At 44.6% G+C, this 24,104-nt stretch overlaps 1 protein-coding gene across 3 annotated transcripts in view; it reads right to left on the minus strand.

Annotated features, from left to right (window-relative positions):
- LOC138537920 (coagulation factor XIII B chain-like) overlaps positions 1–24,104 on the minus strand; it is a 656,126-nt gene that overhangs the window by 5,317 nt on the left and 626,705 nt on the right. The window contains exon 8 of one of the 3 annotated variants that reach the window (XM_069641490.1): positions 13,936–14,136. The exons of the other annotated variants lie outside the window; for them this stretch is intronic. Within the exon in view, the coding sequence (XP_069497591.1) occupies positions 13,936–14,136 (201 nt within the window). The remainder of the gene's footprint in view (positions 1–13,935; positions 14,137–24,104) is intronic. 3 annotated transcript variants of the gene reach the window in all.

Below are 24,104 nucleotides of genomic sequence, written 5' to 3' on the forward strand. Positions count from 1 at the left end.
ATAAATAAAATGTTGTGGGGGTAAACAGCAAGTTGAGGTTGCATTTGTATTGTCTTTAGTTGTTTTATCTCAACATTAACACCTGTGTTGTGGACAAGGTCTTTGGGTACGTTTTTTCCTGTGCTCATAGTGGTTGACTGCATAGCTAGTTCAGAAAATGTAGCTGCTGAGTCGTTTCTACTTTCCTTTGCTTTTAGCAAACTTTTTACAGTTGATGCAGTTTATACAGCACCACAACACATGGAAGGTTTGACTTGCCTACACTTGATTCCACAATTTCCACTGTCTCCTGTTTTGCTAGCAGACATTGTTAAAGTTCGCCCTTGTTGACTGATTTGCCCTGGCTCCGTTTCTGTGGCTCTCTGTTTTCCCTGGGTTTTCATCTCACACTGTGTACACTCTGGCCTGTGTAACCAACGATCTATATATTTGCAGTGTGCCTTCTCTCAAGTGCCCCGAGGTTAGCGTTATTTGCTTTGGAAATAAAAATAAATAAATACACCCTAACAAGGTGATAGAGGCCCAGCATGGTAAACAGAAATGTACCAGAATCTGAGTTTTGGGAAAAATGTGTAAAGAAATGTAACAAAAGACATATATTTGTTTGTATTAGTTTATAGTGCAATTGGTTAATTAAAACCGTATACACATTACGATAAATTAAACCATTTTAAAATTCAAATTATACACATCATCACATATCTTTACAGTCCACATCAATGAATATTATTACATTTAAAATATCAATATACCTTACTTCCATACAACCACACAAATCAATCAACATGTTCCATCCTTTAATTTTTCAAAAGCCATATTGCCCAGCCAGAAGGGAAACTCTGTACTACTCTCTCTGGATTTTAACACGCTTCACTGTTTAAGAGAAACATTTCACATATTTCAGAAATAAGTACATTTTTTTCTCTGCTCCTGCTCCAAAAATGACTTGACTGGTGAGCAATGCAAGATTTAAAAGATCAAAGCCAATTGAAATCGCAGCTTGGCCCTAGCCTTGCTCCTGGACCTCTGGAGACGGGCAGGACCAGTCACTTCTCTGCCCCAGTGCTAGGATCCTAGGGATGCAGAGTATGTGTCATGGAGACACTATCATATGCAGGGTGTGGCATGAGAGCAAAGACCTTCCTTCCCCGACTGCCCCAGGGAACTACCTGTAGTTTTGCACACCGCTTAGTTGTGTTCAGAGTTGCTCATGACAGCTGATGAGGGTGCATATGTGCTAGCTTGCTGTGCATATTTCATCTTAGACTTTGTTGAACTGCAAATATTATGCTTTGAAAGCTGCATGCCTGGGACAAGAAATAACTACAGGCATGTGACTATTAGAGGTTTTCATGTGGCAGGCATCAAGTCGTGTAAGTAGTGAAACTCATTGGGTTGATGTGCACATTTCATGTGTAACTTTGTTGAACTGCAAATAGTATACTTTGAAAGCTGCATTCCTTTGTCAAGCAATTACTACAAGTAGGTGACTATCACAGCTTTAATGGGGCAGGCAACATGTTTTGAAAGTAGTACAACTATTGTATTGGTGTGCATATTTCATGTTAGACTTTGTCAAACTGCAAATATTATACAATGAAAGTTGCATACCTGTGCCAAGAAAGGACTACACAAATATGACGATGAAAGGTTTTAATAGGGCAGGCGACAGGTCTTGAAAGTAGCACAACTCATTGGGTTGGTGTGCATATTTCATGCTACACTTTAACAAACTGCAAATATTATGCATGAAAGGTGCTGTGACAAAAAATGACTACAAGCATGCGACTATCACAGCTTTTAATGGGGCAGGCAACACATTTTGACAGTAATACAACTCATTGGATTGGTGTGCATATTTCATGTTAGACTTTGCCAAACTGCAAATATTATACAATGAAAGTTGCATACCTGTGCCAAAAATGACTACATGCATGTGACTAACATAGGTTTTAATGGGGCAGGTGACACATCTTGAAAGTAGCACAACTCATTGGGTTGGTATGCATAGTTCATGTTAGACTTTGCCGAACTGCAAATATTATGCATTGAAATCTGCATGCGTGTGCTAACAATGACTACAAGCATGTAAGTCTGGCAGATTTTCATTAGGCAGGCATTAGGTCTTGAAAGTATTACAACTCATTAGCTTGGTGCGCATATTTCATGATAGATTTTGTCAAACTGCACATATAATACGTGGAAAGCTGCATGCATGTGCCAAAGAATTACGACAAGCATGTGACTATCACTGGTTTTCATGGGACAGACATCAAGTCTTGAAAGTAGTACAACTCATTGCATTGGTTACTCTCTCTGCAAGTTGTGAATTAATCAACCATGCCTGACTTTTCGACTCACTGTATCATATTGATTTCTGGGTAAGTGTACACCTGTAATAATAAATCGGTACAGGACTCTTATATTAAATCTGCCAACAATTCCAGCACGTATAGGACATGTAAGAGAAGTTCATTGTAGATTATGAAACAAGACGGTGAATGAAGTAGTTGGGTCAAAAGTAGGCCGGTCTGCATTACTTGCTTTACAAATTGTATAATCAGCAGTTATTTTGCATGGAAATTACTGTTCTGTGGCAGCAATTGATGTTAAGATTTGGTACAGCAATTCACAACCTGTAGCCCACACACATACATATTTTTCAATGCAGGGGGTAGATTTGAGCATGGAGGGGCTCCCTGGGGATTGTGTACAATATAGTGAGCTCTTGATGCACTGTTGCCTGCGCCACTCAGTGGCCCTGCAGAAATATGGTTTGAGGGGTTCTCCAACAGGCTCAAGTTCTACTGGGAGTTCCCATGTAACCCGCACCCTCCATTCCAGCAGACAGCTGTATGTCTGATACTGCTGGGCTGAGCATAGCTTCCAGCACACAAGAAGAAACCCGCTGTAAAAAGCATGAAAAGCCTCTTCTGAGCAGAACTTTCTGCACCCCTTTCACCAGCACATAGTCATAGGGGGATTTCCAGACAGGCTGCTGCCTTGAGCGAACACTGTTCTGAGGCAGAGTGGTCACATGTGCAGCCTAACATGTGACTGACACTCTATCAACCGTGCCGTCCTCTGTACACCTTCTAGTATCTCTATTGCCCCGTCTGGCCCTGCCACGAAAGTGAACCCCTGTACAGCAACCCTTTGCCATAAGTACTACTGCACCATTAACGATGGGCCCCTACCTTCAGTCATGATGGCAGAAACGCATTTTGTAATTTTCAGAAAGCACCAAAATCCAGAGTTCCCCGGAGAAATCCTAGCCCCCTCTGTTCCTAACACCCAAGGAGGTTGCACCAGACATCCTCTGTTGAATCCCTCCACAAAATACACACACGTACAGCCGCAGCACATGCAACTTGCCCATAGATAACAGCAAATAAAGTAATGCTTGGCATTCAGAGTTCCCCTTGCCCAGCAGCCCCACAAACCAATACAAAACACCAGTCTTCGTTCAGCAAACCCATGAAACACTGAGCATCCATAGATAAATAACAAAGTAAACATTGCAGTATAGATTTCCAGCAGCCTCACAAATGAAAACAAACATTGGCAACGCCAACAGTTTGGCCTTTTGTATAGGCATAGGAAAGGCACTTGCCAGGCACTGCCGTAGTAGTGGCATTAACTGGTCATTGATTGTGGCAGGTGCAAAATGGTGCGTGTACCTGGGCATCTAACAGCAGTGCCTGGCAAATGACTATTAGGTGCACATAAGCCAAAACTGTTGGCTTTGTCAATGCTTGTTCTTAAGAGGACTTCAGTGAAGGGCAGCTATTGTGCTTTTATATTGAGTGACTAGCCAGACCTGGTTACGAAATGTTTATTACACCAGTTGCATGTTTACAACTCCAATTAAGTCATTAACTCTCAGAAGACTGATTTCCGCTTGTCCAGCAGTCACACAAATGAAACAAGCATTGACAATGCCAACAGTTTGAGCTTTTGTGTAGGCATGGAAAAGACCCTTGCCATGCACAGCCATAGTGGTATGAAATAGCCAATGTTGGTAGTGGGTGCAAAATTGTGCAAGTACCTGGGCATCTAATAGCAGTGCCCGGCAAATGCCTAATGCTTATACACAAGTCAAAATAGTTGGCTTTAATAATGCTTGTTTTTAAAAGAACTTCAGTGAAGGACATGCAGAGTGCTTATTAATCACGTGGCTGGATGCAGACCTGGTGAGACATATCATATTACACCAGTAGAGGGTGTACAGCTCCAATTAAGTCATTAACTCTCAGCAGACTACTTAGAAAAAACACTGGCAGGCACTTTGAGTACATAGTTTCATGGTAAGGCTTCATTAAAGCGAGCTCAAAGAGTTCCCATGAGGAGGAGTGTTGGGCGGGAAGGGGCAGGAACTGGATGGGAATGACCATAGGGATTAGCAGGGCCGTGGGCAGGCAATGGGTGGGCACATAACCAAACAACACCTACAGGCTGTTTGTCCCTCCCCATATGTCATTCCCCCTATCTGTACTCCAATGCAATCGTTTCCACTTATAGGGGTCACAAGTTACACCTAACAGCCCAAACTAACAAGTAGAGACAAAATCACTGCAGTCTAAATGAACATTGCCAGACAGAATGATGTTGATGAAGTGGTTTTGTTGTAAGGAGAAAGGGGGAGTGGGTGGAGTGAAGGGAGGGACACAACTAACACAAAGGAGCCCTTTGGTGCCCCAACGCCAAATAACACTTATTTCATTAATTTCACTTGCCGTGTTAAAAATAGAAACATACACAACAACATAGAAGATGGACACATCACATATCTGTTAACTATGTTGAGCATATTTTAAATGTCTCATGTAAGTGACTAATTGTCCAGTTCATTCTTACATAGACATTTACCGACCACTAGTAGTTTCCACCACCCGGTACACCTCAAATGTTCTCCTTGAAATTGGTGTCCCATATATATTAAGTGCTCATTTCAGGCAGGCAGCACAGCTGGATCATTTCACATGTCCTCGTATGATAAGCTTTGACCAAACAGGGTACCCTGAAGCACTAAGAACCAGCAGTCCCACTAGTTTCCTCACTTTACACGTTAGCTAAGCAATATATACGTACAAGCTCTGAGCGTCTAAAGTGTACCATAAAACCATTTTGTAAAGTTGCCATCCTAGCTCACAAAGGTTTTTGTACAGCTGAACTGCTATCACGAATCCGTCAATCCTTACTTTCCAATGCCTATACTGAAGTCAAACCTATTGGCTTTGCCAATGCTCGATTTCAGTCACACACCATCCTCGTGTTGATTTACATTGAACTAGATGACAATGTTCCCACCACCTTCTACAAATACTTTTAATGTTCACCACCAAGCATTTTGCTAAACTAAGCCGTGAAGCCTGAACCCTCCGTCGCAGGCACTCACAATTTCCTTCAGGTCCTCCTCACTGAGCCCAGCGTAGCGGTAGCACTGCTGCTCAAACTCATAACAGGTTGTGTTGTCCACCACTGCAACCTGGGGAGGTCTAAATCCATCTAAGTGGGCAGGGCAGGCCCTAAGAGTGTGCACCCCCCCCCCATGACCGGCCAGCCACAGGAAGCACATGAGACCTGCGGTCAGGTGAGGACTGGCCTATACAGAACTCTGGAGATTTCCAGGTAGGCCTCTGCACCCTGTGCCTCTTTTGTGTGGTTACCTATTTTTTCTCCAAATGTTCTCATAGGAAAAGGTTGGGCCGGCTGAAAATGTGTAATATGAGGCCACTTTCAAAACTATTTCCAGCGCCTCTTTTGGTTCTCAGTGCACCCCTGCCTGCATTATGAACCCATTCTGGCAGGTTTGGTACTCTAATTCAGCTTGAACTACATATCACAACTCCAAGTTTAAGGAGGCGTATATGTCCAGAGCAGTGAAGCGTGGTCCAGTCAATGACAGACTGAGTAGCGAGCACACGGAGAGTAAGCTAAAGTGAAGGCAAAATAAAACAACGTTGAGGCAGCGCATGTGGTACGGTTCCAACCATGGGGGCACCAGGCATGGGTTTGGGAAGGCAACAAAGCCAGGGACATATCCTTACTAAATACACGAGAATCTCAGCTATCAAACTGCCTGCCAGGAGTGCGTTTTTCATTTCGCCCCTCCCTCTCCAGAGATCGTTCCTCTGGCTTTTCCCATTATCCTAAATCTGATAGATGTCTAATCGCATCGACTACTTCAACAGTTAATTTACCCGTCATGCCCATCAATAGGGTCATTATGACATTTTCATATGCAGGAGGAGCTGTCCGAACTAAGGTGTTTCTAGCAGAAACTGACAAGTTTACCATCCCTATATGCTCCAGATTGTCTAGCTGAATAACCTCCTTCATAGCATGTACCCCAATTCTTTGAATAGCTTCCCTCAATGTGTTCCATTTTTTATCGTCAGTCGGCCAATCCACCGTGATAGCATATTTATGATTACATCCTTGCGCTGCTAGTTACAGAAGACACTATTGCCCATTGTCACCATTACCATCACAAAGTGGACCTGCATGCAGGGTCTCCTGTATTTCAACATCATTTGATAAGGGTAAAAATCTGGACAGAATCTGTTGTATCTACCAGAAGACCCGCCGCTCCTCCATCAAACATTCTAACCATCCAAGCTAGTAAAGATTCACCCGCCCTCAGTTTCAATCGGTTCATTATTTCACCAACTTCCAGTTGTGAATAATCCTCAAGAGCTGTCATGTCTACCACACCGGGATGACGACCCAACTTTCTGCATATTACGGGATTAACCATCACCTCTTTACATGCTGGTTTTGGTTTGGATACAAAATCTGGTTCAGAACCACTATCAGTAGTAATGCTATCAAACACATCACCATCCCACTGATCGGGGTCCCAATCCATACCTGCGGCAGCAATCACGGTTGCGACCTTAAGAGAATTGACTCTTCCTCTTCTCTTCCGATATTTATAGCGAGCCACTCTTATCAAAGCCTGTTCAGCTACAGCTTGGTATTTAGCTGCCTTATCATGATATAATTTCATTTGGAGCTGCTGCATTAATGCAATTTGTTTTTCAGCAGCCAGTTCCTTTTCCAATTTCTGAACGCTAAGCTGTAATTCTACATTCAGTTGATGCATTTTTTGAAAAGCATGCAACAAAATCCAACTGCTTCTCCCGAGAGCCGAACATTCCTTCCCCTTCTCTATTGGGACCTGTTGTAAACATTTAATCAATTCAGTTGGACTTGCCTCTCCTATACTCGTATCCCAGGTCTCACTCAATCCTGCACCACATACCCAAGCCTGTGCAATTTTATCATATGGCATTTTCGGTCACCCTGGGATAGTTACTTCTGGACATTCTCCGGCAGCGGAGCAAAATGTTTTCCTAAATAGGGAACTCATCGTATGAAATGGATGTTTCACTTCCCTATCATCAATATCACAATACACACACAACTATACACCAGTTTTCTCTTTTTTTTCCTCTTCCTCTCGATACAAAGAGAGAAAGGAAAAGGGAAATAAATGTGTTTTCCTTTTTCTGCTGGTCCGAGTCCAAAACTTTAACTTCAATTTATTAGCAGGATCCTTTGGCGTCCATATCATCACAAAGACCCTGCTCACAGTGCAAACATGATTTGCGTCTGTTTGGCCATGTGAGGGGAACACTTACTCTTGCGTCTCCCCGGATCCCTGGCAAAACAAGTTATTGGACTCAGACAAGCAACAAAAAAAACACACATAAACTACTCGTTATCATAAAACAAATGGCTCCTTACAGGCCCTTTATTCACACAATATATGTATACATAAACTTGGCATACATGAAAAAACATACACTTAGATATATAAAAATATAGTTATAAAATACATCACTGTTAGGCAGGAAGCAGAAGACACTTTCATCTTAGCCACTACAACACTGCTTAGTCCCTCAGCAGGTAGGCAAAGAGATCACTCGTTCTAACGGGGTCTCAGGTGGAGTGTCCTCCCTCTCAGCGAAACTGCATCACTGGGGTGTCCGAATTCCAATTAACTATTGCCACGCAATGCGCTCTCCTTTATGGGGGCATTTCCCCCCCTTCTCAGTTGTGTTTGCCCTCAGCCAAAGAGCAGACCATAAGTCGAAGGGACAGAGGATAGAAAAAACACTTAGAAGTGAGAAAACCCAGCACCCCTCTCCTCGCATTCATTCCCAGAATCCCTTATCATGCACCTGCAGGACGCTCCGACTCACTCCCCGTATTCGTCCTTCAGTGGACAATACAATAACTATTCTCCACAGTAAGTCCATTCAGCAATAATATCTGTATAGCCTATGCGACCTTGCTCTTTTTCACTACTGAAAATGCGTGTGTATTCTGCGAGGCCCGCAGAGACGCAGGCTTTATTACTGTGATGGGAAATGAGCATCCAAAATGGCTGCACATTGACACCATGTTGTTCTAGCTCACATTTTGCACAAGTATTGCAGTTGTCAGTGCCGTATAGATCCATAAGTGTCGACCACATGGGATTGGTGAGTGCTTAGACATCACTCTCGCAGCACGTGGGTCAGCTGGGCTCATCCTTGCGAGGTGAAGGTCAGGCCAGCAAAAATGACACTTTCCCTGACTAACTAATCTTGCAATAACAGCATTTGAGAGATTGAGACAAATAGCACTCAAGTTCATAGACAAGCTGTAGGCAGGCATTGTGCCCTCTGCACACTGGTACCCATAAACCCAGAATCCCTGACCCAGGTGCCCATCTTGGAGGTTTTGATCTACCCGATGCCTCATGATACAAATAGACAAGTGTTATGATTAGAAAGAATATATGAGTGTCTGGGGTCAGGGCTCTCGGTGGTATTTTCGTTTGGCCACTAAAGGGGTGTATCTGTACCAAAGAGCAGGTGGACATGGGCCTGGTAGTTTACAGCTTGGCAGGATGGGGTTCAAGAGGGACACGAGCAGGTTAGTGGAGATGGATGGTCTCAGGCTAGGGCATGTTTTGGTCTCACACAGTGAAGTAAGCTCATCTGGTCTGGGACGGCACTAAAAGTTGCAACAATGAATAGCGGAACTTCCGTGAGAACAAAGTTTGTGCGAAGCTGGCAGGAGGCAGAGGGGCAGGGGCCTGGGCTGGTGGTGTGAAGCGCGGGCCAGAGGGAGAGACTGGCTTTTAGAGATCATTTTCAGGCCTAATAAAAGATGGCATTTGGCGGATCACCTAAAATGGTGCCTTTGTACTGTAATAAGGTTTAGTTATGTTTGTAATTAGTAGGTGATTAAAACAGATTGTAGTTGGGGGTAAAGGGGATGTCTCCCCCATCAGCACAAGTGTGATCCATGTTGCGGGAGTGGCGAGAGGGGCGGGATGAACCACCTCTCTTCCAACACCGCTTTATTTTCTTTTACAGTGTGCAAGCAGTCAAGCAAGTCATTCCATGCGTATTCTGCACAATTTAAAGTAACAAACCATGTGGGCGGGCCTAGGTTCCTCAGCATACAACGTACACCTGCGTGACGCCGGAACCAGTATTCTTTTGTACCATGCATGTTTGCCAAGAGATTTGTGATACTTGACTGCAAAACTTGTGTCTTTTATCTTTTGAAGCAGAAGGGTAGTGAACATGTTTAAACAATTAGAGCCTGTTTTTAATGTGTCTGCTACTCCATAACATAGAGTTGCTGGTTCACTTTTGAACAGGAGGTGGAAAATGTATTCTTCATTTTGTCTGAATCTTGGGTCTTCAGAATATATTTGTAAAGATCGATATTCTGATGCACTAATTTGAGTAGATCTTTCATAATATCTTCCTCCTTTTCCAGTAGGGAAGAGTAGAGGAAAAGAATGTGCTTCTACACTTTTCTCCCATATGTTCATTGGGGAGCCTTTGGCTTGACGCATTTTATATGTTTCTAATGCATCTTCTATGGTGTCTATGGAGTGTAGTGTGTGAATTGTATAATGGTCTACCATTTTGGCTTCAGTAACAGGATCTACATGTTCAGATTGGCCAGTTTGTGGTGACTCGAGAATTATTTGGGTGGTTTCTTTTAAGTTTTCCTAAATGTTTCTATCTTTGTAGAAGTAATTGTTTTCTTTGGTATATTCTAGGGCTTGTCTAACTTTGTTCCGTTCGACTAGATGTTGCTGCTATTTTTGAATTTTGTTGGTACATTAACTAGTAAAATTAATGATTGATCTATTGGCCATTATACTCCTAGAGTTTGTACATTTTCTTTAAGATCTAATGGCGAATATACTACTTTGCCACAAATGCCTTTTAGTAACTCAGATGGAGGCAATTTGGCTGTTTTCAGTTGAAGGCGTATTATGCTTGAAATGGGTGTACTGTTTGGATTATAATGCTCTCATACAAGTTAAGTTGTCGGAGAGTTTTTGGAAGTGGGAAGATTTCTATGTTATTAGTGAGAGCATGTGATGGCATTTGGTTATTATCAAGCTTTGCATTGCAGTTTTTGCAAACTATTGAGGGGTCAGTTATTTTGTACTTATTTTCGATATAAAGCTAATTGGAATTATTGGGATTCCTCAGTGTCCTCTATTTTATATCTACTATTTTAGTGCTATTTTTATAAAATGTTCTGTGACAACAGACACATACTTTGTCTGGTATTTCAGCAGATGTGTTTTGAAACTTAGCTATTTCTTTTTTATATTGATTTTGATATGGAACAAGGGAGAACAAAAACAACGATCTTACTAGGCCCAGTGACATTGAGAACAAGCAAGTGCAAGGGAGAGGTAATGGGGAGAGCGCAGGCGGGGAGGGGAGAAATGGAAAGTGCTGAGCATGGGAATAAAAAACAGCAATAGGTGGTAGTGCAGCCAGCAAGTGGCAAGTTCTAGGTTTAAGGCACAGACAGGGAGAATCCGATAAGTGCAGAAAAAAAGGGGAGTCTGTAGGGTTACAGATACAGTTCCAAGTGCAAGGTTTGCCAGGAGGCAGTGCGGGCGCGTGGCAGGGTGTTCAAGTACCTGGGCCCGAAATCAGAGAGTAACCAGGTGCATGATGCCGTAGCAGAAAAGATCAGCAGGGGCGAGGAGGAGAGAAGGCAGAAGCAAAGAGGAAGCTCTTGAGGTGCTTCCGGAACCAGAGATTGTTCTCCTCAAGTTTCAGAGTAGCAGAGAGGCTGTTCCAGAGGGAGGCCCCAGTCAAAGACAGAGAACTACCCCCAGCTTGTTTATTTGAGAAACGACTGACCCTGAGGTAGAGGTGGAGGAGCACAGAGCTCGAGAGGGAAGGTATTTACGGAGAGAGAGTCGAAGGTATTTTGGACCCAGGCCCCAGAAAGCCTTGTGGACAATGCAAAGAGTTTTGAATTGAATCCTTGCAGCCACTGGGAGCCAATGAAGAGATTTCAGGGCTGGAGAGATACGATCCGAGGCCTTGAGGCCAAGGACAAGTCTTGCAGTCCTGTTCTGGATGAGATGTAAAGGGCCGAGATTAGAAGTTGGTAGATTTAGGAAGAAGCCGTTGCACTAATTCAACCTAGAGAGAACCAGGAATCGAGATACAGTGAGCTTCTGGGGTAAGGAGAGGAAAGGCAGAATACCTCTGAGGATGTGCAGTTAAAAGTTTGACTTTTTAGAGACATCAGAGATGTCGGCCCGAAAAGGAAAGCGTGCAGTCGAAGATGACCTCAAGGTTGGGGATAGGAGGAGGGCCAAGGGAGGCCAATCAGAGTGTGACAGGAAAGAAGGGTGGAGGTGTGCTGACGAGGAGGATGGCCGTCTTTTTGGCATTAAGACAGACATTGTTGGTGGCACACCACTCCTGAATAGCAGACAAGCAATCAGAGATGAGAGAAGGAGAAGAGGTGGCCATTGAAGCCTGAAAATGAGTTCAGTGTCATCCACATAGCACTGAAAATTGGAGCAGAGAGATGCAATGCGATGGGCGAGAGTTTCCAGGTATTGGTTGAAAAGCCAGGGTGAGATGTTAGACCGCTGGGGAACACTGCAGGTAGAGAGCGAGATAGAGGAAAGGAAGGACCCAAGTTGGACCTGGGACAGTCGATCAGAGAGGAAAGAAGTCAGCCAGACCAGAGTCTGATCAGTGATACCCAAGTTGTCACAGGGACAGTTGAGCGGGATGGTATGGTTGACTGTATCAAAGGCAGAAGAGAGATCGAGTAGGATGAGGACAGAGGGTATTTTAGAGTCAAGGTTGGAGAGCAAGTCTTCACGGATGTTCAGGAGAGCAGTTTCCATGCTTCTGGCAGCTTTAAAGCCAGACTGATGGTCATGGAGACAGCCAACAGAATTGGAATGAAGGTTAAGCTGAGAGATGGCCAACTTTTCCAGGAGTTTGCCAAGAAAGGGAGTAATGGAAATTGGGCAATAGTTAGCTGGACAAGAAGGATCAGTTGTGGGTTTCTTGAGAAGAGGGTGCACAAGAGAGTGCTTCAGAGGGGAGGGGAAGGCTCCCGAGGTGAAGGAGAGGTTGCAGAAATCAGCCAGGGCAGGAGCAAGGGTGTCAATGTGGTCCTTGATGGTTTTCGAGAACAGGGAAGAACCTGTTTTGACAAAACTTTCATAGTTCGGACTTGGCTAGAAACCTCATCAGAGGAGATAAAGGGGAAGAAAGGAAGAGTAAGAGTGTCAGGGGCAGCTGCTGAAGGGTCAGAGTTTGCAGAAAGAGAAGGGAGAAGATGGGGGAACGAGAGGGTGGAGAGGATGTCTGTTTTTTTTAGATGAAGTGAGAGGCAAGGGCCGTGCAAAGGGTCTGGGAGTGACAGGAGAGGTAGAGACTGCAGCAGGGTTGGCCAGCTTTTGTATGTGCTTGTAAGGTGGTTGGTGTTTGTGAGGTTTTTGCTAATAGTTTCTAAAGCCACTGAATTTTCTAAGTCAACTTCCATTCCAAAATATTCACTTTGGATGTGCTCTATTTCATGAAGGAGTTGTTTGGGTGATCGATGTAGGAGAATGTTATTTAAATATTGCAGTTCTAGTGCAGTACTTTTTGTATAGTACAGTCTATGCACAAGATTTCGTATTGCGGAATGGTGTGTTGTTAACATTCTGATGTGGTGGAAGTTGCTTTTGCAAGCAGTTCCTGAAATGCAGGCTAATGAATGTCCTCATAGTCAGTGTGGATGCGTACTGGGCAGGTGTCCAGGGTCTGTAAAGTTTTTATTCTACTTTTGTCTTTTAGTTTGACATAGTGATTGAAAAATGTTCAAGATTTGAAGGATTGTTGGCGTACGTTACATATTGAGTTGCACGTCAATGACATTTGTAATTCCATCTTTGATATCCTGTGTGTTAGCCTTAGCAGTGCACAATGGTGGCACGAGTTATGGTTGCTTAGCTTACCATAACTGGCGAATTTATTGGGTTTTTACTTGCAACCATAATGTCCCTTTAACAATGTTTTTTCACTGAATTTCATAGGTTTATACCAGTGCAACTTAACCATAACATCCATTTAACAACGTTTTTTCACTGAATTATATACATGAGTGGAGCTCTTGTTTTCCCTTTTCCTGATTATGCTTTTGTGTTACGTCATTGATCTTCCTCCAGAATATTTGATGACGCTATTTATAACAGTTATGCAAGCTAATTCTTTTGGTGATAGTTGGAGTCAGTTGTGCAGCTTCCCGCCATCTGCTTAGCCCTGTATGTGGGCCCCTTCTGTGATCTAATGCATGAAAATAATTTTCGCCTATCATTGCTTTGACTGCCATTACATTGAGCGGATAATGTTACCACCTGATATTTCAGTTCTTAACACAGGGAGGAATTTGGCATGACGCGCTTTACCAATATGTCAATACATTTTTATTCAAATGGCATCAGCGCTGACAAATATGTTTACTCTTCGATCCAGACTGGTGTTTGCAGATACACGGTAAATAACAGAATCATTAAAAAACACACACCATTCCATTAATTATAACCCAGTACATAAAGAAATCATAATTTGAGTTACTGCTGCCAATACTTACACATCCGTACACAGTTGGGGTGCTCTAGCTGGCCTCGGGTGCATTGTGCTCTGAATGGCAAGGTTTCATTTTTCCTGTACTCTGCGGAAATGCATTCAAATTCAATGAATTGACCATGCTGACTATATAATTTGCTTTCCGGAGACCATTTTAGCCTTATGTTGTTTGCGGCCATTTCCTCTGGCCTTGCAGTGCATGGCTCTGTCAAAGACACAATAGCCATTGTTAGATAAAAAGCCCGATTTTACAGGTGCCTCATGATGATCTGGAGGCAGAGAACACATTTAAAACAGTAAACCTTTGCAAGTTTGTGACATCTCACTGGCACATTATGTTCACCATCTGGCCCTCAGGACAGATAATTCCACACATATGTATGTGTGTGAGAAGCTACACTGCTTATTCATGATCATTTGCCTGGCTCACATGCCCCCTGCTACTTCATTGTCATATATACTCCAAAGCCCTCATTACAGGTGTGGACCCTCCAGGGGTGTTGCTCAGTCTGGAAAAGATCCAGGGCTAGGCTAATGATGGGACTTTCGGGACTCAGGGCTACCTAGCCTTTTGGTTGTAGCCCCTGAGCTTCTACCCGGGGCTAAAACCAAATCACCTGGGGCTATAGCCCCCCAGACACCCATAGCGACACCCCTGGAACCCCCAAAGAGCGAGAACAAGTTGTGATCTCTAGGGCCCACCTTCTCACCCCTTTGAAAAGTAAGGCAGGAAAGGATCAATGACACATTAGTAAATCTTATTTCTGTAATCTGGCAGAGCCGCTCAAATTATCACTGAGGTAACAGTATTTACTGACGGTGGTAATATGGGCACAAAATCTGCCTCAGATGTGATGAAGCCCCCAAGTGTATGCCAGGCTGTCGCATGGCTGCCAATGTTTTCAAAACGTGAGCAATTTTTCTTACGATTGCATTTACCCATTGAACTGCCATTCTCATTTCAGTCAGTTTATGTGCTCTGTCTGTGCAGTGTTTGGATATGGCAATGCATTGTTTGTGTGATATTTCTTAGGATTAGGAAGCTGTGAACCCTCGAAGTGTCGCTAGGCACTGTGTCAGCAGGAGTTCATCCAATCCTGGAGAAAAAAAAACATGGAATGCCACACTCCTTTTACATTTCTGCCTCCAACATTTCGGTTTAACCATGTCTCTATCATTGAGAGCATTTTCCACTCAGGCGCTAGATCACAAAGACCTCTGCTCCCCCACTCGATGAAACATGACATCCATATTCATACATCTCCTCACACACCACAAACAGCTCTTTTGATCTCAAGCTCGTTTGTCAAGATCTAACAAAGGCATAGAATGCATGGAGTGCCATAGGGAGCTAGTGAATTATACAGTGAAAAATAGTGTATAAAACGACTCTATATTTCTGCAGCATTTGACCTGGTTGACCTTAACATTATTTGTGAATGCCTATTTGAATCCGGTATTAGAGCGAGAGCCCTCGAGTGGTTCATGTCCTGTCTAATAGACCAAACACAGTGCATCTACATGAGTTTGAGAGGCAGAGGAGTGAAGTTGTTAGTGGGTTGGTTATTGTTTCATGATTGCACGCTACGTCCACGAGCCCTATATCAGTCATTGAATTGCTTTCTATCTAGATGTGGCGCGTGGTAGGCTAAAGAATTCCCTCTATGTGTGCACATGCTAACATACATTTACTATTCTATCCAGATGCGACGCAGGCTAGGTTGAGAATTCCAACTAAGTGAGGCACATGCTAACATTCACTATTCCATCTAGATGTGGCGCATGCTAGGCAAAAGAGTTCCCTCTATGTGTGCACATGCTAACATTCACTATTCCATCTAGATGTGGCGCATGCTAGGGTAAAGAATTCCCTCTATGTGTGCACATGCTAACATTTACTATTCTATCCAGGTGCGACGCAGGCTAGGTTGAGGATTCCAACTAAGTGTGGCACATGCTAACATTCACTATTCCACCTAGATGTGGCGCATGCTAGGCAAAAGAGTTCCCTCTATGTGTGCACATGCTAGTATTTACAATTCTATCGAGATGCAACGGAGGCTAGGTTGAGGATTCCAACTAAGTGAGGCACATGCTAACATTCACTATTGCATCTGGATGTGGCGCATGCTAGGATAAAGAGTTCCCTCTATGTGTGCACGTGCTAACATTCACTATTCCATCTAGATGTGGCGCATGCTAGGCTAAAGAATTCCCTCTATGTGTGCACATGCTAGTATTTACAATTCTATCGAAATGCAACGCAGGCTAGGTTGGGGATTCCAACTAAGTGAGGCACATGCTAACATTCACTATTGCATCTGGATGTGGCGCATGCTAGGATAAAGAATTCCCTCTATGTGGGCACATGCTAACATCTCATCTCTAAAATACAGAGCAATTCTACTCCCTTGTTTGATATCTCAGAATGCATTAAACAACAGACACTTGGATGGCACATAACCATCTATTAGTGAATTCAGAAAAAAACGAAAATCCTTAAAACATCCTTAAAAACCCTTCTTTTAAAAGGAATAGGCCTATTGCTCCCATCATTACCTGACTCTCAGATTGTCAAAACCTAGGGTAACTATAGACGCCAAAATTTCCCTCAAACCTGAAATAACAACATTCGTTTTAGCAAGATCCTCCCATTTTTGTCTTTGCCCCAAAAACGCATAGCCGTAATATCAATAGTAATCTCCATATTCGACTATAAGAATAGCCTTTACCCAGGTGCCCCAGCATACCTCATTGCTAGACTCCAGAGAGCCCAGAATGCAACTCTGCAGATCTTACTATGCTTGGGTTACAGAGATCACAGGCAGGAGAATTGCTTTTAAAACGCTGTGCATAACTTTCAAAGCACTTCAGGAAAGGGCCTCAGATTCATCCAGTAAAACTTAACAGATGCATTCCCAACCGAAAACACTGGCAAGCAACACTCATGACATTGGTGGTGCTTGCCTATTCAGAGAAGAAATTAGGAGGACCCTCCTTTTCAACTCTCACACCTCAACTTGGGAACACACTCCCAAATATATATGAACCATCCACCAGTTTCTTCAATTGAAAAATGCCATAAAAACTATACTGTTCCGCTATGACTCCCATGCTATTTCCTAGACAGTTGACTCCGGGGGAAGCCTGCCCTCACATTCAGCTTACATATTGCCTGGCTACTGAAAATAATATGTTTATTTTGACTCTACGATGAGCTTTCTCCCTCACAGCTTTGCTTACTCATGTCTGTTTATGATACTTCTTTTGTTGATATTGTATTTTATCACATAGGGCAGGCATGTGGATATTATCTCACAAAATAATGAACTCAATGCTTGAACTCTAGTTTTCTACAATGCCATACTCGATCAAGGTTTACCTCATTAGATGTGCCTACTACACTTCTGCTTCCCTCCTATTCTTCATGATATGAATGGTGTTGATTTTAATCAAAAGGAATGTGCAGGCACCTACTCCTTTCTCTAAATACGTGTTACTGCTTGGACTTCACCAACTACATTGTGCCTTAATTGCTCAAGTAACTATTTCCCCACCTAATAATGCTTGGTGGACTACCAGAGCCTTGACCCAGTCTCTGAAGGATAATCAGTAAAACTAAGGATCGTGTTTTCTTAACAATGGAGATTATTTCTTTTCAGGCCTGAGGACGTTTGGTTTTGGCTTTGGGTGGGAATACCTTTTTGTCTCACTGAAATTAAGTCATCTTGGAGGCTGCGGGTAAGTCCTTAGGCTCTTTATTACGTTATATAGTCATCAGGTTACAATCAAGACATCAGGTACTGGAGATTACATTCGGGATCTCAAGTATGTTCAGGAGAGCACACTGGCTCCCACCACCCAGGCTACATGCCTCCACCTGCGCTGGATGGAACTCTCACAGGCAAACCAGAACATTCTAAGCACCTGCAAGACATTCCACAGCGACATAGCTCCACACACATGTGCAGGCGTACAGGGGCGGGAGACAGGATACAACACACCTCCCTTCCTTATACACACCCAAAGGACGTCCACACGCATACGGGCATACAGGAAAGGGAAACTAGATACAACAATCACCTTCGCATTGACCTGAATACCCTCAATGCATAGGGTATGGCTCTGAGACACGTCTGCCAAGTGGGCTTGCCCTGTCCAGCCTGCAGGCTCTCTAACCAGGGGAGAGGTTTAACATTACCAGCTGGTATTACAGCCACCAAAACTATCTGGAACTCTTGAGCACATCCTAAGGCCATCTTACATCCATAACAAGTCTTAATAGACCTCTACTCTACACAATTAAGATGTCTTGAACCACCTAAAGATGAGGTTGCCCTTAAGGTTGTCTCTTTCTTTCTACTAATGTACACTTCCTTTCCTAACAAGCAGCCATACACACATCCCAGCTTGCATATTCCTTATGCCTTGTGTTATCCTAGCCTTATGTTTGTTACCCAACTTTGTTGCATTCTGTTTGCCTATTCTCCACCTACTTACCCTTTAATTCCATCTGTGTTCCCTTCTTCTACTCTTCCCACAGAGTACGGTCTAGTATTAACACCATGGGGGAGTCACCATTCGCCCACCCATGGACAAGGACTGACCATTCTAAGACCAAGGCGGTGGTAACGGGCACAGTACAGAAAAGCCAAATAACATAATTCAAGTAGTGTAATAGTCAATACAATGTGAACACGTGCAGAACTGAATGTTGAAACAACCATTTAACCATTCACCTGTCCGCCAAAGCAGATTTGTAAAATGAAATCCTAAAACATAGTCAAATAGAATTCTGGCATAGGTGACCTGGAAGCAGTCCTTGAAATCCAACTATTTGAGCCAATCTTTGTGATCCTGGTCAGACCCCCTTCGCCCCTCAACCTCCCCCCACCGTCCTGGCCATCTCTCCGACTAGCCCATCTCCAACCGTGCCAGCTCTCCAGTCTACCCACCTCTTTCCATGGAACCAACCCTGGATGGCTCATAAAGCTCACACTATCTACTGCTCACCAATTGTGCAAATTGCAATCAAATTCCAGAGGTAATCCAGGCTTGCTGTGTTGACACGGGACCTATGGAATATGTAAAACATAGCTGACAGTACTACTACAGTTACCAACTCGCTGGTATCCGAGGAAGAGTACAGAGTGTGCCCTCATCGAATTAGGGTATATTTGAAATTATATTAAAGGGAATGTTAAGAAAATCACACTATAAGAGAATTAGAAGTATTGACCTATTTTACACATGGAAGTTAAATGTGTTAAAACTGTTTTCCCAGGCAACAATCTTTGCACATAAAGATTGAGAAAAAATCTTTGCTATGTCTATGTGCATGCTAACGGGCTGCCAGCAAAAGTGTCATACGCATGTTTTTTGCAGCCACTACACAGCCGCTTCCCCAAGTTTAGAAAGTCTTGTTTACAATAATATAATGAAAGGAGATGCATTAATTCATCCGAGAACGAGCAGAAATGCAGATCAATGTACTTGAAACATATATTGTGCATTATCTAAAATGGCCATGCAGATGGTATGCAGAGGAAACACGAGACAAAATAAATCAGGCAGCACAAAATCATAGTATGAAACCACCAGTAGTGAGGCACTATCAAAAAGAACCATGAGTTCCACAATTAGGATTTCAGCTAACTGATGCGGCCATGCGGGGCCTCCTCTCCCTCTGACCACATCTCCATGGTAAGGGGGTGATAGAGAGAAATATATTGCTGTGTTATAAAACTGCTGACTGGCAAAACAGGGCAGATGCTGGGGGCCTCCCTGAGGCTCAAGGCCTCTTTCAACTGAAAAGTTGAAAGGCCCTGATGCAGTCTCTGCTCTTGACACATCAAATATTTCAAAAAGTAACTAATTTAACCTGCCTCACCCCAAGGGAAGTGACAGCCACAAGTGCTCTGGCAAATACAGCTTGTAAAACAAGCCTCAGAACAAAAGTAATATAGAGATAAATACATGGCAACATGGGGCAGTTGCTGGGGGCCTCCCTGAATCTCTGCTTGGCTTTTTGGTTGTCTTTCTCCTGTCCCCATGGTGCCTCCTGCCCTCCTTTCATCTTTCTTATCCCTCTGGCTGTTTCTCCTGTCCCATCGGAGCCGGCTGCCCTCCTTTCATCTTTCTCATCCCTCTGGTTGTTTCTATTGTCCCCTTGGTGCCTCGTCTTCCTTTCATCATTCTCATCCACCTGCCTGTCTCCTCTCCCCTCACTGCCTCCTGCCTTCCTTTCACTTTTCCCATGCTTTGCCTGACTTTTGGATGTCTTCTCCCCCCCTCTCTCGAGGCTTCTCTTGTCCCGTTCCTCGCTGACACTGCCTTCCTATCGACCCCCTGCTCCCCATTCTCCCTCTCCCTCATGTGGCTTCCTTACCAGCACCAGATCGGATTGCTCTGTTCTTTCAGTCGAGCTTTCACTGCTTTCAGTTTCAATTTGCATTTTCACGCCAAATATTTCAAGGCAGGAGATCACACATATCACTATAGGGTTTAGAAGGAAAACTTCAGTGCGCCTCGAACTCACACATAATAGTGAATTGCCATTCGTTGATTGGTAGTACCAGGCAACCATTTGGAAATGTGGGGCAAACGGTCCATTTTACAGCACATTAGCTGCAAAATGCACAAACTCATCAAACTTGCTCTTTTATATTAGTGGGTGATTGCTGAAAGAATATGAACCACAAAGCAGTGTCTGCATTACGCTCCCAGTGAAGGTCATAGAAATAAATCAAAAGATTACAACACAGACGGCTTCATAACTTCTCACCTCCCAAAGACTCACCTCGCTTTCAATCGAATCACAGCACAGCACACTATGCTGAGAAAACATGTGAAACCGCAGTGCTCAGTCTCTGCATCTCCAAAATGTGTGTTTTAATAACAGAAGGCAAACCTATCCAGCAGTACTACTGAGCGTATATAGACACTGGCCTTTCTGCAAGTGCCACACGTGTGTGCACTCAGAATTACAGTAAGAGTTCTCAGTCAAATAAATGATGTCTAACACCCACCCACCAGTCGAAATTGCACAGGTTTAACTCTTTCATATTCTGCAGCTCTGTATGAGCTCTGCAGCTACTGGCTCTGTGCCAGATCTCGCTCTGAGGCATCTGAGCTGGGCTGCCGCTGCTGGTGGCTGGAGCACTGCCAGCAGAGCCTCAGCTAATGGTGTGCATTCATCACTGAAAGTTAACACTTATTTGTTAACTTTCTTTGATGAATGCCTCTATCTCTGTAAACCACTGCGCAGCAAGCCATGATTAAGGGCAGCTGCAGAGAGAGTGTCGGTGCCGACAAAGCAGTGCCAGTGTTGGCCACCGGCAAACACCGGCACAAATTAAGCACTCATGTTTCTCAGTACAACTGAGCCAGACAATGGCATTGCTGAACCAGCCAGTGTTGCCCTAGGAGCAGCCAACCCAGCCCAGGTAGCCCATTCAGCAAGGCCACAGGGCGCTAGCTCAGTCAGCCCATCAGGCAGGTCCCCAGACTAGGAAGCTCACCAGCCAGGCCCTTAGCCCACAGACAAGGCAGCCCATTAGCCAGGCTACCAGCCAAGGTATCCCACCAGCCAAGGCCCCAACCCGCAACCCAGACAGCCAATCAGCCAGGGCCCCAGCGCCCTAGGCCGGTCAGCCCTTCCGCCAGGCCCCTGGCTCCCAGCCTAGGTAGTCCATCAGCCAGAAACCCATCCCAGGCAGCCCATCAGCAAAGGCCACAGCCCCGACCCCAGGGAGCACATCAGCCAGAAACCCATGGCAGGCAGTCCATCAGCCAAGGACACAGCCTCCACCCTAAGGCAGCCCAATAGTCAGACCCACAGCGTACCGAACAGGCAGCCCATCAGCCAGGACCTCAGCCCAGGAAGCCCATCAGCCAGAACATCAGCTTCCAGCCCAGGCCACCTATCATTCAGGCCTCCATTTCCCAGCCCAGGCAGCCCATCAGACAGGCTCTCCAGGCGCATCACCCAACCAGGAGTAGAGGTAGGGGAGCACAAAGGCCCTACACCCTGACGGTGCACAGGACCAGACTGGACTACCATACCGCCACAGATCTGCAGGTCATTCCCAGATTCCCCCAGCACATGCCCACTATATTCGCTCTCCTAGCCAAACAAGGAAACAGTCACAACAATCACCATCTGTTGAAGTTCCTGACAGTGCTGCATTTCTGTGCCACTGGTACATTGCAAAACTGAGACACCCAGCACATGGCACCTCCCAGGCCTGGTTTTCCTCATCCTAACACATGTGCTTGCTGCCACTACGAGAGGGCCGTGGTGCCACATTATATTCCCCAACAATCCGGAGATCCTCAACCATGTGACAGTAACATTCTATACGATAGCAGACTTCCCCAACATGGTCCTGGACCAGGAATGTATTATATTTATTTTCTATTGGACATTTGTATGCCTCCTATGTTTCCAGATGCCACAAGACAAGATGAGGGCGGGAGGAGGGAGGGGGGCAAGGGAATACAAGAAAAACAAAAGACGATTATATTGGCCTTGTGACAATCCTACCGTGCAAGTTCTTGAGAAGCCTGTAAGTGCAGCGGTTATGGGGTGGAGAGAGAAGTGCAGTAGTGGGGAGTCTGCAGGAAAGTGCTGGGGGGGTAAGTGCCAGGGGAAAAATGGGGGAAAGGGAGGATGAGTGCAGTGAACAGGGTAGACCAAGTTGGGTTAGTCTGGGAAAGGGAGCCAGAGGGCAAGTGCTGGTAAAGGATGCAGGGGGGCATAGTGGGGCGTGGTATGGCCCCTGTATGACTCTGAAAGGTACAGTCCCAGTCACAGGGCAGCGGAAGAGTTAGCACAGGAGTGGGAGAGGGAAGGATGAGGAGAAAAGGAAAGTCTTGAAAAGTTTCCAGAACTTTAGAAGATCTAGCTCACGTCAGATGGGGGCAAGGGAGGCCATTTCAGCAGGAGGAGCCGGTCGGATCTATCTCCCACTCTTTGCTTGGAGAAACGTTTGACCTGCAGAGAGTTGGAGGCAGAGGACCCAAGGCATCTGGTCAGGAGGTATTTAGGGAGGGAAAGCTGGATATAAAGAGGTCCCAGGCCCCAGACAGCCTTGTGGATGATGCAGAGGGTCTTGAATTTGATCCTTGCAGTAACCGGTATGCCAGAGGAGAGATGCAGTCCCTGGGCTTTAGGCCAAGCATAATTCTCAATGTCCCATTGTGGTTTACTTGGTGGGGGCAAAGGGAGGAAAAAGGTAGAGTGAGAAAGAGGCTGTTGCAGCAATCAATCCTAGAGAGAACCGGGGCTCTGGAAACATTAAGCTTCTGGGGAAGGTGAGGAAAGGTAAAAATGCTCCTGAGAAGGTGGACAGGAAAGTTGGACTTCTTGGCAAGATCTGTGATGTGTGGAGAGAAAGAGAGAGAGGAGTCAAAGATGATCCCAAAGTGTTTTGCCTCAAAGGTGGGTGAGGGGGCTGGACCGAAGGAGTCTGGCATACATGCGGTACTTATTTTATTATTTCATTTGCATCTTTGTCCAGTGCTAGCCCTAACCAGAGGGTCTCACAGTGCCTTACAAAGTGCAACATTTAAAAAGATGCGAGGTGAAACAGAAGTTACACATTTTTTCAGGACAGTATAGGTTGGTAAGGATAGACAGTGGATGGCAGGGGAGGTCATGTTGCTGGATTACGTGTGGGAAAAGAGGAATGTTTTTAGGCTTTTTGAGAAAGTGATGGAGGGTGTGGTGCACACTTGGAGTGGTAGAGCGTTCCAGGCTCTGTGTGCCCTCAGGGTGAATGCCTTTTTTTGTGTATAGTAATTTGCAGAGTGGATTCCGTAGGAGATTTTGGTTAGCTTGTCTGGTGTTTGTGTGTCTAATGGATTTCAGTTTGTGATGAAGGTTTGATGGAGGGTTTGAGGTGGTTGGCTTTGTACTTGATGCAGAGTGCATTTCCATAGAACAGCTTAGGTAGAATTAGTGCTGAAGTCATCAAGGGGACAGATGTGTCTGTTCTTGCTTAGGAGGTGGATTTATAGTTTGCATTTTTGGTTATGACAGCTGGTGTGTGGTGTGTCAATGGTAGGAGGTTCTATGATGGATCCTGCGGATTTGACAGGTGTGGAGAAAGATATGTGTGGTTTGTCTGTGGCAAGTTAGTTGATCCAGGGTCTCCTGTTGGGGTTGTGCCA

The sequence above is a fragment of the Ambystoma mexicanum genome, chromosome 1q (assembly GCF_040938575.1).
Source record: "Ambystoma mexicanum isolate Mex_15411 chromosome 1q, UKY_AmexF1_1, whole genome shotgun sequence".
In the NCBI taxonomy this organism is placed as follows: Eukaryota; Metazoa; Chordata; class Amphibia; order Caudata; family Ambystomatidae; genus Ambystoma; species Ambystoma mexicanum.